Source organism: Pygoscelis adeliae, unplaced genomic scaffold (genome assembly GCF_000699105.1).
Source record: "Pygoscelis adeliae isolate BGI_AS28 unplaced genomic scaffold, ASM69910v1 Scaffold66, whole genome shotgun sequence".
Taxonomy (NCBI): Eukaryota; Metazoa; Chordata; class Aves; order Sphenisciformes; family Spheniscidae; genus Pygoscelis; species Pygoscelis adeliae.
The window spans coordinates 1,795,000-1,808,566 of record NW_008825167.1 but is presented as its reverse complement, the minus strand read 5'-3'; the positions used below and the strand labels follow the sequence as shown (position 1 = coordinate 1,808,566).

At 37.3% G+C, this 13,567-nt stretch overlaps 1 protein-coding gene across 1 annotated transcript in view; it reads right to left on the bottom strand.

Moving 5' to 3' along the window:
- Window positions 1-13,567, bottom strand: part of INPP4B (inositol polyphosphate-4-phosphatase, type II, 105kDa) — a 325,870-nt gene that overhangs the window by 28,004 nt on the left and 284,299 nt on the right. Inside the window, 3 exon segments of the mRNA XM_009328759.1 lie at window positions 2,917-3,071; window positions 8,551-8,663; window positions 13,256-13,353. Coding sequence (XP_009327034.1) covers window positions 2,917-3,071; window positions 8,551-8,663; window positions 13,256-13,353 — 366 coding nt within the window.

Sequence of the window (13,567 nt, the reverse complement as noted above, 5' to 3'; positions counted from 1 at the left end):
GGATTTGATTGACAGAGTTTAACTAAGTGATCTAGAGAAGATTCATCAGGGGAAAATTCCCAAAATTATAAATTAAACAGCAAACAGAGTTTTTCTCTGTCTGCTTTTAAAACAAAATAGGTTCTTTTAGACGTGAAAATCATTCTAAAAGCTTCTACAAGTAGTCAAGGAAAAGCTTAGAAATGCACAGCATAATCTTTCAAATAACACTCTGCAATCGTAACCAAATAAAAAGAAAGGATAAAAGGGCAAGCAAGCATCACAACGACTACCAAACAAGTCTGTTGACCTCATTCACACAAACCTCAAAAACGTAGCTGCCAAGTTTCCCTCAAGTAAAATACAGGAGATTTAGTTGAAATGCCATTATATCTCTTCCTGTGGAAATAATGATTTTTTTTTTCCCCCCCTCTCTTTTGCCTGGCTGTTCTTTCCTTCCCGGTTTGCTCTCTCAAATTGTCTTTCTCTGCAATTCACCTTTCTCCGTCTGCTACAAGAAGAGAGCCCAGCTGGAGGGTCCTTACCACACTACCTAGTCAGTGGTGGAGAGGAAGGAAAGCCTGCGTCGCTTCCAGCGCTGCTCCATAAGCACCTCCAGCAACAGATGGGCAGTGGGGAGGGAGAAATGGTCCCTGCTGAATGTCTGTGGCACCAAAGATACCAAAAAAAGCACCCAAAGACAGCTCTTAAAACTGTCTGACCAACTCTTAATGGGAGTACCATAGAGTTAAGTACTATGTATCCCCATTTGACGTTTTTATTCTTCTGTTCTGAATTTTTGGGCTTTAATTCACATGCTCATGAGAAAAAAAAGTAAATTGGCTGCTCATTTTTTTTTTAACCTCCAGTTGTGTGAACAGTGTTATACAGATAGAAACTAGCATAGGCAAAAGATCTATTTATTTATTATTTTGATGGTGCAGGTTATTTTGGATGCTACTGCCACTACTTGCAAGGCCCTTGCTTTAAGTCCCAGACAATCCTACCACCCAAGTCAAAATTATTACCTTCTATTCAACATAGCAACCACTTCAGTTCAAGGCTATTTCAAATTCATTTACAGGACATTAACAGGATAAAGCTTTTCTCTGTTTAAAACTACAGCAAAACCACAGAATTAATATTTTTGTGATGATGCTTCAACCTTATAATACCCATCTGCTCATTTATTTTTTTAAGTTTTCTCCAGATTTCCTGGGCTTTTCACCATTCTTTTGTGACTCCAATTTATTGTCATCTGCAAATATAACTAATGTGTTAATCTTCTCAGCTTTCAGATCAGTTATGTGATATAAAAGCACTCAAAGTCGCTTCCATTTTAGTACTTACACTTTTGTACTAACAGGTTAGTTTGTATAAATATCAAGGCTTTTTTTTTTTAATCAGGTTTCTATCTGTGAAACTTTTTCAATCTACTACTTGATGCTATTCTAACATAATAATGATTTTATATAATTAGTTTGCCTGTATCTGGTAATTTCCTGTAACTTACACACTTTTGTATTTATTGGAGACATAAAAGAAAAAAAAACCATATTTGAAATGCCAACACAAATGAAATTTAACAGAGAAAACTCAGAAATTTTTCATTAATGATAAAACATGTAGTTATGAAAGACTGCACACAAATCATTCACTCACTGAAATACTGCAGAAACTAAGGGATTTATGCAAGCGAATGATACACACAAAACGATACACCTCAGTTTAATGTATCACACTACACTAGCACCTTGCAAACCAACTCTACGCCTAAGTCATCTCAGTCCTCTGCTCAATTACTCTTTGTAAACATCAGCTTTTTTCTTTAGAATGTCTGTCTTTGCAAAAACATATCTATCTTTGCCAAAAGACGAAAGGACCCTACATGTGTAAACCTACAGTATTAATCTAGACATTAAACACCTAATCTGACAATACTAAACATTAAGGTCAAGAATTATCAATTACAGACTTCAAACATGATTGTTTACTTAGATATGATCTTTGCAAATCCAACATACAAACAATTTGTGTTTCACATAAGTGCAAGATATCAGTTACTTCTTTGCAGGCTGACCAGAATATTTTCTATTAGTTTTGCATTATACATTATTTGAATGTTGTGGACACATTTTTTAAAAACTCTTATAGAAAATACAATGCAGTACTCATTAAAGCCAATGATGAAAGCTTCTTTAGAGAATATAGCACCTGGATTCATTTTATGATCAAAACTTGTTTGCTCAATGTGGTTTTTTTTATTCAAAGATTCAGATAATCAGAAATCTTTACATCTTCTAGTTACACATTCCTGATAACATCAGCCTCAATTTCTGCAGTTGTTATTTAGAATGAAACTTTTTTTTTTTTTAAGCATAGTAAAGATTTTATCAGATATTAGTGGCAACCACGAACAGTCCAAAACTCCTTGGGTGTTTCTTTTATTTTTAATAACATGAGCTAGTAAGAATTGCCATCTGTAACAAATGCTTATTCTGTTTTCACAATATTTGTCTAAATTTTATACAAATGGTTTAATGAGTGCGTAAACATTTTAAAAAATATTCTTAAAACAGAAAATAACATTATTTTTTTTTTATATGGTCATAAAACGTTGTTAAAATTTTAAGCCTTACGAAAGCCTAAGAAATTGTTAAAATAACTGCTATTTACCTTGGTCAAATTCTACAGTCAGTGAAGTGACACTTACAAGGTTTCACATATCTATCCCAGAAACTGTTAATTAGTGATAAAACACGCAGTTGCCAAGCCCTTGCACGCAAAAGTGACTTACCAGCTGGCATGCTGCTGGTCGGTTCTCTGCTAAATCGGGACTGGGGCCTATCGCGCATTTGCAACTGGCTTTAGACCGTTCTGTACCATAGCTCCTGGCTTAGCTCAAAATGCAAGGGACATGCAATAATCTCCACATACCTTCTCATGCAATCCAGTGCCCGAATAAAGAAGTCTTTGTGAAGCTGATGCTCGTCCCTCAAGATGGAGCACTGCTCCAGCGTCACTGACATGGATGTCCGGTCTTTGGCACTTTTGCAGCAGGTGAAACGGACTCCATTCAGCTTACGGCAAATCTGAAACACAGGCAGACGTCAAAGGATTGCCCGTGTCACACCTTGTGCTCGCTGCACACTAGGCAGACTGTGAAACTCCCACCATTTTGCAATCACTGACAACGAATACAGAGAATTACAGTATTTCTCAAGAACAAAATAGCTATTAAAAGGTAGTAACTCCAACCTGAATCATACAGCTGCTGACGTGTGTATTTGCAGTTAAATCAGTTGTTAGCGCTGCCTTGGGGATTTTCATATTCTAAGGATTATGCCCATGCTGGCCTGACACAGTGCCACAAAAAGTGAAAATGTTGTGCTGAAAAGAACTGTGAATTTATCTTTTGTTTATAAATTTGAAGCATTAACACTCTGGAAAAATAGCACCAAAAGATTACAGCTGGTGATCTACAGCCCATTTCCAATTTGTCCAAATGACACATTTTAAAAGACGATCTTCAGGGCTTTGATCAGCAGGACAAGCCTACAAATAACCTGCCCACGGAGGAAAAAGGACTCCTTATTGAATTTGAGAGAGCTGCACACAATCTTGTACTGCAGTCGCAATCAAGTCTCTCTCCTGCCTACCCCAATACCCCGCTCCCCCCCCAACCAAGTGAAGCAAGAAACTGATGGTGGACACAACAACAAAAATCTACTATTCTTAGTCCTAAGCATTTTAAGCATGTCGCTAACATGTCTACACGTACTACAGCTTACCAAACCATTGCATCCAACTTCCTGAACTTGAAATAAAAAGCATTTGTGTTAGCCTAGACTATAAAAGGAAAAGTTGCTTCATTTTTTCCTCACTTTGTGACAACCACCCTATTCAATTAAGGCTTAATTGTCTGAACACCTAATGAATGTTGAAAAAAATGAAGAAAAACTTTGACAAGTCTTTTTTAACTCAGACTCATGAACATAGAGGGCTAACTCCTCATGAGGGTATGGATTCAGACACATCTATCTATGTACCGAATTTAAACGGAGTCTTTATTTTCAACAGGTAAACTGTTCAATGCGTGACCCAGAACAATTAAAGCTTAACACAAATGACTGCCATGGAGTGCCTACTTCCACTGTACATTTTGTCAAAATTATAAGGGAACCATGACATATTTTTAAAGATAATTTCTCACCATAAGAATCAATTTGTCATTGTACCAGCCCATTAGTTTATACTTTGGGTTCAAACAATATTTTACTAGAAAAAGAAAAATTTGAAGGAGAGCTGGTGTGCCCAAGTATCGGTCTCCCTTCCCCCTGATGTACTTTGTCCAAAGAACAGGTAATATCCTCTGCCCAGCTTTGCTTGCTCCTATCACTGGACAATCACAGCTATAACAGTATCAAAAAAAGGAAATAGTTATAAGAATAGGGCAAGGCAATAAATTACAGCAGTTAGGCCTCATCCTAAGGAACTTCTCAGCTTGGCTGTCAAGCGTTCACTTGGGATCTGGCAGGATGAAACTGGAACACGACCTTCATAATCTCACTTCAGCAAATAAGCACTTTTTTTATCCATTAATTGCATTCTCAGAAATTCTGTTAAAATCAACAGCCCAGACAATACTTACAGTCTTTTAAGGTCTTTGCGATATTGTGGTAAGGGCGATCTCAAAAGTTGAATCCAAGGAATTAATTAATTGAATCTAACTTTGAACCCAAAGAAGTACAGGCTAGTAAAGGAGAACCTGTGAGTGTTTCTTCCCTCCTATAATTCAAAATTTTAAAACTTAAATATGTTTAAAAATTTGGAAAGTTGCATTGGGATTTAAATAAAGTACTATAAGACAATTTTTTTAAAGGAAGTATCAAGCAGGGCTGATAACACTGTGAAAGAAGTTAGCTGCTTAATTGAAGAGATTAATTCTCTTTACACTAGTCTCTTTTGAAGTCCATGAGTCATTGTGACTATTCAAAGTGAATGAGTCGTAAGAAAAATGTGGTTTAATAAGGCCAAGTGCAAGGTCCTGCACTTGGGTCAGGGCGACCCCCAGTATCAATACAGGCTGGGGGATGAAGGGATTGAGAGCAGCCCTGCCGAGAAGGACTTGCAGGTACTGGTGGATGAAAAGCTGGACATGAGCCGGCAATGTGCGCTCGCAGCCCAGAAGGCCAATCGTATCCTGGGCTGCATCAAAAGGAGCGTGGCCAGCAGGTCGAGGGAGGGGATTCTGCCCCTCTGCTCTGCTCTGGTGAGACCCCACCTGCAGTACTGCGTCCAGCTCTGGAGTCCTCAGCACAGGAAAGACATGGACCTGTTGGAGCGGGTCCAGAGGAGGGCCACAAAAATGATCAGGGGGATGGAACACCTCTCCTATGAAGAAAGGCTGAGAGAGTTGGGGTTGTTCAGCCTGGAGAAGAGAAGGCTTCGGGGAGGCCTTATTGCAGCCTATCAGTACTTCAAGGGGGCTTATAAAAAAGATGGTGGCAAACCTTTTATCAGGGCCTGTTGCGACAGGACAAGGGGGAATGGCTTTAAACTAAAAGGGGGTAGGTTTAGGCTAGATATAAGGAAGAAATTTTTGACACTGAGGGTGGTGAAACACTGGCACAGGTTGCCCAGAGAGGTGGTGAATGCCCCATCCCTGGAAACATTCAAGGTCAGGCTGGACGGGGCTCTGAGCAACCTGATCTAGTTGAAGATGTCCCTGCCCACGGCAGGGAGGTTGGACTAGATGACCTTCAAAGGTCCCTTCCAACCCAAACTATTCTATGATTCTATGACAAAAAAAACAGGTAATCATTCTGGATGAGTGATGACCTCTGATGCGGGGAGGGGAAACTAAATCCCAAATCTAGGCTGACAGCATACATATAAAGTGCTGGCTAGTGAGAGTCAGTTTTGAACTGAGAAGCATTCTAGGCACAACAAGCAAATGACCATAACCACAAGCTTATTTTGCATCGAAGTTCAGTACAAATGCCTCAATCATTTTAAAGTGGATTAAATAGAAAACAATCCATTAACTTAAATAAACAAATTAAAAAATCCTTAGATTCTGGTTTAAGGAGAAATGTAGGTTAACCAGATAGGCTGGCCCAGATAAATCCTCAGAATGACTCAGTTCACTAAGCAGCAGCAGTTAAACAAAGTAAATAATTAAAACGGGCAAACACAATGATCTGATGCTCTAGAAATCTAATAATGGACAATACCAAATATACGGTAATATCATCATATCAGAACACACGCTTACGACTAGTGTCCAGCCTGAATTTTATCCTCAATTTTGCTTACTTCTTCCCCAAATATATTGAAGATATAGGAGGAGAAATATACTTAACGTTTATTAGTGCTTTAGAAAGTCTCCCTTACGAACACAGATTTAAATGGTTAGGATTGTGATTAAGTTTAAAGAGGGGATGATAAAAGCATATAAAACCATGAAGACTAAAACAAGGATAAATCAATACTCTGATCATTTCTCCTAATATAAGACAGAAGATGAAGGGTGTAGCTTAGGAAATAAAAATAGATAACATTTAAATCTCTGTCCCATTATATTGAGAATAAGAAATGTTTGTGATACCAATTTGGAAAAGTTGACTTTTAAAATGCAGATGTATTCTCATAGTTCCATTAAAACAGGGATTACATGCAGGTGCAGATACATATGCATATCCATATAGAATCTCATACATCTACTGCAATAACAAAGCGATATCCTTACAACAAGGAATCATGCCTTTCCAATAAATAAATGTAACACAGTTATAACAGTGTGTAGATCAATGGGTCCAGAAATACTCGCTTCAGAAGGTTACAGTAAGGTAAAGAGAAATAGAACATAGTAAAGGAAAAATCTTAAACAGTTTGTATGTCCAAAGAATGCTTTTTACCCATGAAATTATTTTCAGGGAATCCTGAATAGATGGTAGAAGTAAACTTTCTATATCCAAACATTAAGTAAACTCTGTCATATTCTTTGTAGCTCATTTTACACTACCCTGTACTGATTTATCTTTTACTTCTTTAAAAAGCAATGTTTCATAGTAATTGCAGAACCGGTACTGCAAGAAAAGCTTATATTTTTACTCACAACAGATTTAGACTGCAATAGCATCTGATAATATTTATTAACCACAAGGCAAAATGTTATTAGCAATATAAAAAATTACAGCAGTGTTATTAATACAAAGACACAGTTAATATTGTCTTGTTCCTGGTGTTAATGAAAAGTAATGGAAAATTTTATTAATATTTTGTATCAAATATTTATTTGCCTTGAAGGGTATATGCATTTGAAAGTTCCCCAAAACACAAGGTCTTGCTTCGATTTCAGTAGATACCAAAGACTCAAGTCTCTGCTTGTATAAATGGGCAGAGACACCACGGGTACTTTTCTAAATCTAAGACAATTACCTGGTTGAACTTCACATTCCTGAAAAGCTTGAGCTCTTATAAACATCTAAGGGTTGTTTTGTTGTTTGGGTTTGGTTTTTTTTAACATGTATGTGCAAACCTCACAGAAGAGGGAAACAAAAAGGAATTATGTGAATAAAGCAAAGTATTATTCATTGTTTGATAAACATTTTTGTGTTCTCCCTGCGTCTGAACATCTGCCCTTTGCATATCTAGCTTATTTTGTGTTGCTTTCAGTGTCCTTGGAGTGGCTCTCATGGTGACACTGGCTAAAAAAAAAACCCATAAAATGTGATTGACTAAAAGTTGTATTGATACAATTAAACACTTATTTATAAAACGTAAGTACCTTAATTACAGAAAATCAAAAGTTGAGTGCAGCAATATTAAACAAAAGCCAGAGCAAGTAATCATGTCCTGCATCATACCTCAAGGCTTATGGACACTAAACAATAAAAAGAAGATATTTTGAAAAAACAAATTTTATATTATCAAAGAATGGATATGATTTTAAACAAAAAAAAGTTAGATACTGTAGCTGAATACTGTATTGTCTCTCTCATATGAGGTGATATATTTACAGCTATGTGTGATCATCCAAGGAATTGATCCTGCCCATACTGGGGATGAAGGGATTCCTCTCCCTAAAAACAGACTCAGTTAGTTAAAGAAAAAACATGCCCCCCAGAAAAAGCACACCTCTTTTACCCTGTTACACAGCGTACCAAGATGAATAAAAAATCCTGCACCTGGGACAAAACAACCCCAAGCAGCAGCACAGGCCACGGACTGCCTGGCTAGGAGAAGCTCTGCAGAAAAGGGCCTGGAGGATGTAGGGGACAACAAAGTGACTAAGACCATCTCTCGCTTTGAATTCTAGCCAGTTCTACCAGTTAAGAAAGTGAGGGAAAGAAAATATCTGTAATTTAAGTGTAGGAAGAAGAGAGATATTCATGAGTGGGATGAGAAACCATCAGAATGGAAACGTTAGAGAGCCATTTCAGCATATGTACCTACTTAATCATTGAGTTTTCCAATCATATCCTTAAAATCCATTGCATTTACAATATCAGCAGGCATGTGAAAAGTAGTTCATCATGTGAACGTATTTGAAACAAGAGAGCTTACCATCGCAGCCAGCCACACGATTTCTACGTTCTTTCTCTTTTTGGCCTGGATATTTTGATGGAGATTTTCTAGCAACCCCTTTAAATCATTTTGTTCTTGAAAATGTGGTAGACCTGGAAAAAAAGGATGATAAGGTTTGCTCATTATGATAAGGTTGATGACAGGGTTGTGCTGACTAAAGAATGCCCATATGAAAGAACAGGTCTATTATTTACAGCCTTGTTTGGAAACACAGGATGGCAAACTCCAGCCAAATATTTAGGGAATAAGTAAACCTTATTTCTTTCTAAGTATTGGGTTGTCCTCCCTAAGATTTTCACCATGGAAAATTAAAGTGTCTTCACTTCAATCTTTATCTTATAAACGGATGGGGAAAACATTCAAATCTCTGCCGTAGTTCTGTTCATCAACTATTACAGACATTCAATGGAAATGAGTAGAGAAATAACTGAGTGTATTAAAACCTGCTTTGATGGCATGATTTTTTTATTTTTAAGTCAAAATATTTTGGTTTTGTTTTCAAAACGGAACATCTCATTTTTGTTTTAAAATGATGCTTTAGTTCCTAATATAACATGAGGGTTAAATAGCACTAAATACGCTCGCCTCCCCAACCCCCCCAAAAAAAAAAAAAATCTAAGAAAGAATATTTCTCAGTCTGAAATTAAATGGTACTTTAATTTTGAAATACAAAATAATTTCACATTTATTTAAAATCCAAAATTTTACCTACTTTCCCTGGGTATGGCATCTGAGCTGAAGTTTTATTAGTCATAGATGTCTAGAGGGAATTCAAGAGTAGGTAATTTAATTTGCTTTTCTGTTTTGTGTGTATATATAGGAGGGTTTTGTTCTAATGTTACCTTTATCTTCATTAGTTTTGAAAATCAGTAGAAACAACCAAAATCTGTTTTTTGAAATGATTTCTTCTTATGGCAGTGAAGTAAAAATAAGTTTAATAATAGTTAGCAACAAAGAAATGCTCAGAACCAGTTGAAACAAAATTAAACCAAAGTGATAAATTGATATATTTTTTCAATAAGAAAAAGTAGGATGTTCCATCCAGTGGGAAAAAAAAACCCCACGACCCAAGCCCCAAACCCAAAACCTAAGATTTATATTCAATTCAAAGAGTGAAAATGAGGCAACTACTAATGCAGGTCAAAATCCATTCTCCTAACCTGGTCGCAGCTGGAATGATCCCTCTTGTCAACAGGCTTTACATTTTATCTCTAAGGAATTCTGTAGTTTCCCTTATCCATGATTCATAGTAAGAAGTAATTTAAATATACTCAAAAAGAACTATTCTAAAAATGTCTAAGTTGCCTTACTCGTACACTGCTGCCAAAAAGAAAAAAAAATGCAGAAAAATTACATTGAAACTAGTTTTGTAATAATCTTAATGAGGATTGTTTTATCTGTGTATTACAATTCCTGATCATACAATTAGATAATGCAGAGCATATGAAAATACTCACAACCTGCCAGACTATTATACTTAGCCTGCATCTGTTTCTTTAAAACACACAGCATATAATGAGTACTCTAAAAAGATGCTTCCAGATTCTGAGAATGTATCACTAGGTAAACATTTTATTGCTTCAAAGCAGTTGTCCTTCGGTTCACAGCAGAAAACACACCATCTCAGAGAGATGACTTCACCATAGGTAAAGCAAGATTCTCCTAATTTATAATATTGCCAGATGAGCTGCATCTTGACTGGACGTGATCGATTGCTTAAATTCCTTGTGTCACAAAGCAATATTAAACCATCAAATCATTCTCATAGATTATAAGGGAGAGAAGCCTGGAAGTACAAAACAGACTCATGGACTTTATGTTGAAAATGCATGTACTGCTACATGCATTATGATGCTATGGAAGAAAATCTTTATTTGCTTGCAGGATTTCTAAACCTTGCATGCATCCCTCTTCTCACGTGGGACAATACTTTGCAACACTGATGTTGCTGTGGGTGTTAGGTATCAAACCAGCAACACCAAATATCACTCATGACATAGGTTTCTCCGATTTTATGCTTTCGGCTGTTTAAATTGAGTTCTAAGCGATTCTTTTCAATTAATTAAGTACTACTAAACAACAATCATATATTTTTGTACCCCTACTATTCTAGAATCATAGAATAGTTTGGGTTGGAAGGGACCTCTAAAGGTCATCTAGTCCAACCCCCCTGCCGTGGGCAGGGACATCTTCAACTAGAGCAGGTTGCTCAGAGCCCCGTCCAGCCTGACCTTGAATGTTTCCAGGGATGGGGCATCCACCACCTCTCTGGGCAACCTGTGCCAGTGTTTCACCACCCTCAGCGTCAAAAATTTCTTCCTTATATCTAGCCTAAATCTACCCCCTTTTAGTTTAAAGCCATTCCCCCCCTTGTCCTGTCGCAACAGGCCCTGCTCAAAAGTTTGCCCCCATCTTTTTTATAAACCCCCTTTAGCTATTCTATAAAAGCAGTACTATTTTGGTGCCTAAACCGAACTACATTTGGTTGGCATTTTTGGTAGGAATCTTTCTGGGAGCACACTGCTGTTTATTGTTTTCAGAGTTTCCTATTAGAGAATTAAAGAGATTAAGAAACAGGAGAGTGACAGAGTGCATACTCATCCAAAAGAAGATAGAAAGCCAGTATTTGGCATATGCAGTTACACGCAGCTGAAGACTTAATAATTGGGAATAGAGAGAAAGCTAGAATATTATTGGTGAAAGCTAGAGTATTATTGGCAATGGGAATTACAGAGATGAGAGAAAATCTAATAGCAAAGGTGGCAATACCTTTATAGGAGTCGAAAATTGAATTCTTTGAAATGGAATATACGAGTGAAGCAGCAGGCAAGTGAGGCTGCCTAAGGACGGTGGATGCAACAGCCTGGCCAACAGGGCTGAGAGTTCTCAAATTCTGTCTCGCTTTATGAGCGCTATTTGTAACTAACAGCTTTGTGAACCAGGTCCTGCATTTATTTTGTAGCACAGATTTGGCACTACAGGAAACTATCTGGAAAGGTGTGACAAAACCATCAAGGAGCCATCAATACTGAACAGCTCTCACTCGGCTACAGCACCAGGGCTGCTGCCAGCTTGGATGGAGGTTTATCTTCCTAACTTGAGCACAGAGCTGGGGGAACAGGGGAGGAATTGAAGTTCTCCCCCAGCTGAACAACTTGGAGAGCTTCACTTTTCTCCAGGGAGCTGGTTTAAAAGGCACATTCCTCGAAGCCAACAGAGTCATTCTGTATACTGGCAGGGAGCTACTGGGAAGGGCAATGGAACCAGAAGGTGCTTTGTGTTCTGTAAAAATTTGGACAAAGAACAGACTCAGAGGTAGAGAAAAAGCAAGAAGGTAATGATAACCAGAAAAGACATGATGAATTAGACAAGCGTAGTTCTCAAAAGCCTGCACAGTCCTGGAAGTAGTCCAGGAAGACTGTGTGGCTCACTAATAATCCTCTGCAGGAAGGCAGTACAAGGTTAGCTTCTGTTAATGAAAAGCAGCCAATACTATCTGCATGCAAATTTTTGCTTTTATATAATCAGATCCATTTAGGAGGTAGCAGATCTACCTTAGACCTAACCCCAGATGAGGTTAGTTTTTCAGGATGCTTTCTTGGCAGGATTCCCCTAAATTAATTACTAACTTCTTGTATGATTTTCTCTGTAGAAATCCTAGAAATACTAGAGATGTGGGTGGATGGATGGGCCTACTGCCCACCATTTAGGAAGAGAGCTTTCACTTCTGTCAAAATTATTAACAAATGAAAATCATCCCGATATAAAATAAAAGATAAACATGTACACATATACAGTGACACATTAGATATAACTGTAAGTACATACATGTAATGGATAATTTGCAAGAGTAGTCAACACAAGGTGTTCTGTAAGAGAACAGAAGCTTTGCACAGGATTTTAACGAGCAGTATTCACCATCAGTTGTTACACACATGTCCTGTAGGATGATGGATCTTTAGATTCAGAAGATTCACCCCCCCTTACCCAAGGGGAAGGAGCAGAGACCTAAATCCAAGCTCTTTAAAGTCAGGCTGTAAAATCTGCAACATTTGGGAATATAGCTTAGGCATTAAGACTACTTCAACAGGATTAGATTGATACAAATGGTCTTTTCAGTGTTTGCTTTCAATAATCAAAGTAACAGAATAGTAATGTTTATGATACCAAATTTCTATAAAATTGGAATATAGGGCCTATTCTAATGGAATCATGCTATTAATATCAGTGACGTTATGACGTGTCTCATTGCTTGTATTTGCATCTGCAGATTTCTCAGTGGTTTGCCATACCTTAATACATATTCAAAATAAGAATGGAGGGAGCGATTGAAACTGATGAAAATTCCCACCGAGTATTTCTGTACAAATATAGTAGGTACAGACTGTCCTCTTCTTGAAATATTAAAAAGCATATTTTATTAATAATTTAAAAGAGCTGTTTAGTTCATCACTACTCTGTTGCACTCTCGCTGTAGTTTCTGCTATGGCCTTGGGCCTGCGATCCCTGACTTCAGCAGGGCTGTGTACAGGCACAAAGTGTTTAACGTTATGGAACAAGTTATGGGATTGAGACCTAAATCTAAAAGCTGCACACTAATATTGTGCTAATGTTACTATCTCATAATCTTTCACCTATCAAACCTTCTCAAAGCCATTTGGATATTGCATTATTTTGTACTCACAATCAGGAGGCATTTTTTCTGTAAACAGCTTGTAATATTCTTTTAGAAGTTCTAAGTTTTCCTGATTAATGTTTTCCTGCAAAGTGGTATCTCCAAACCTATAAAAAAGCACAGTAAAATGATGAAAAACAAAACAAAACAAAACCAAAGCTAAATTACCCTTCAGAATGATTTCTTTGCATAAAGAAATAACTTTGATTTATTTCTTTTTCTAGTGTTGAAGGTACTGGATTTTGTCAAACATATAGTTGCTAGTCTTTCATGTGCTTTGGAACTAATATTTGGGAATGAGGTCATCACCCACGGATAGTT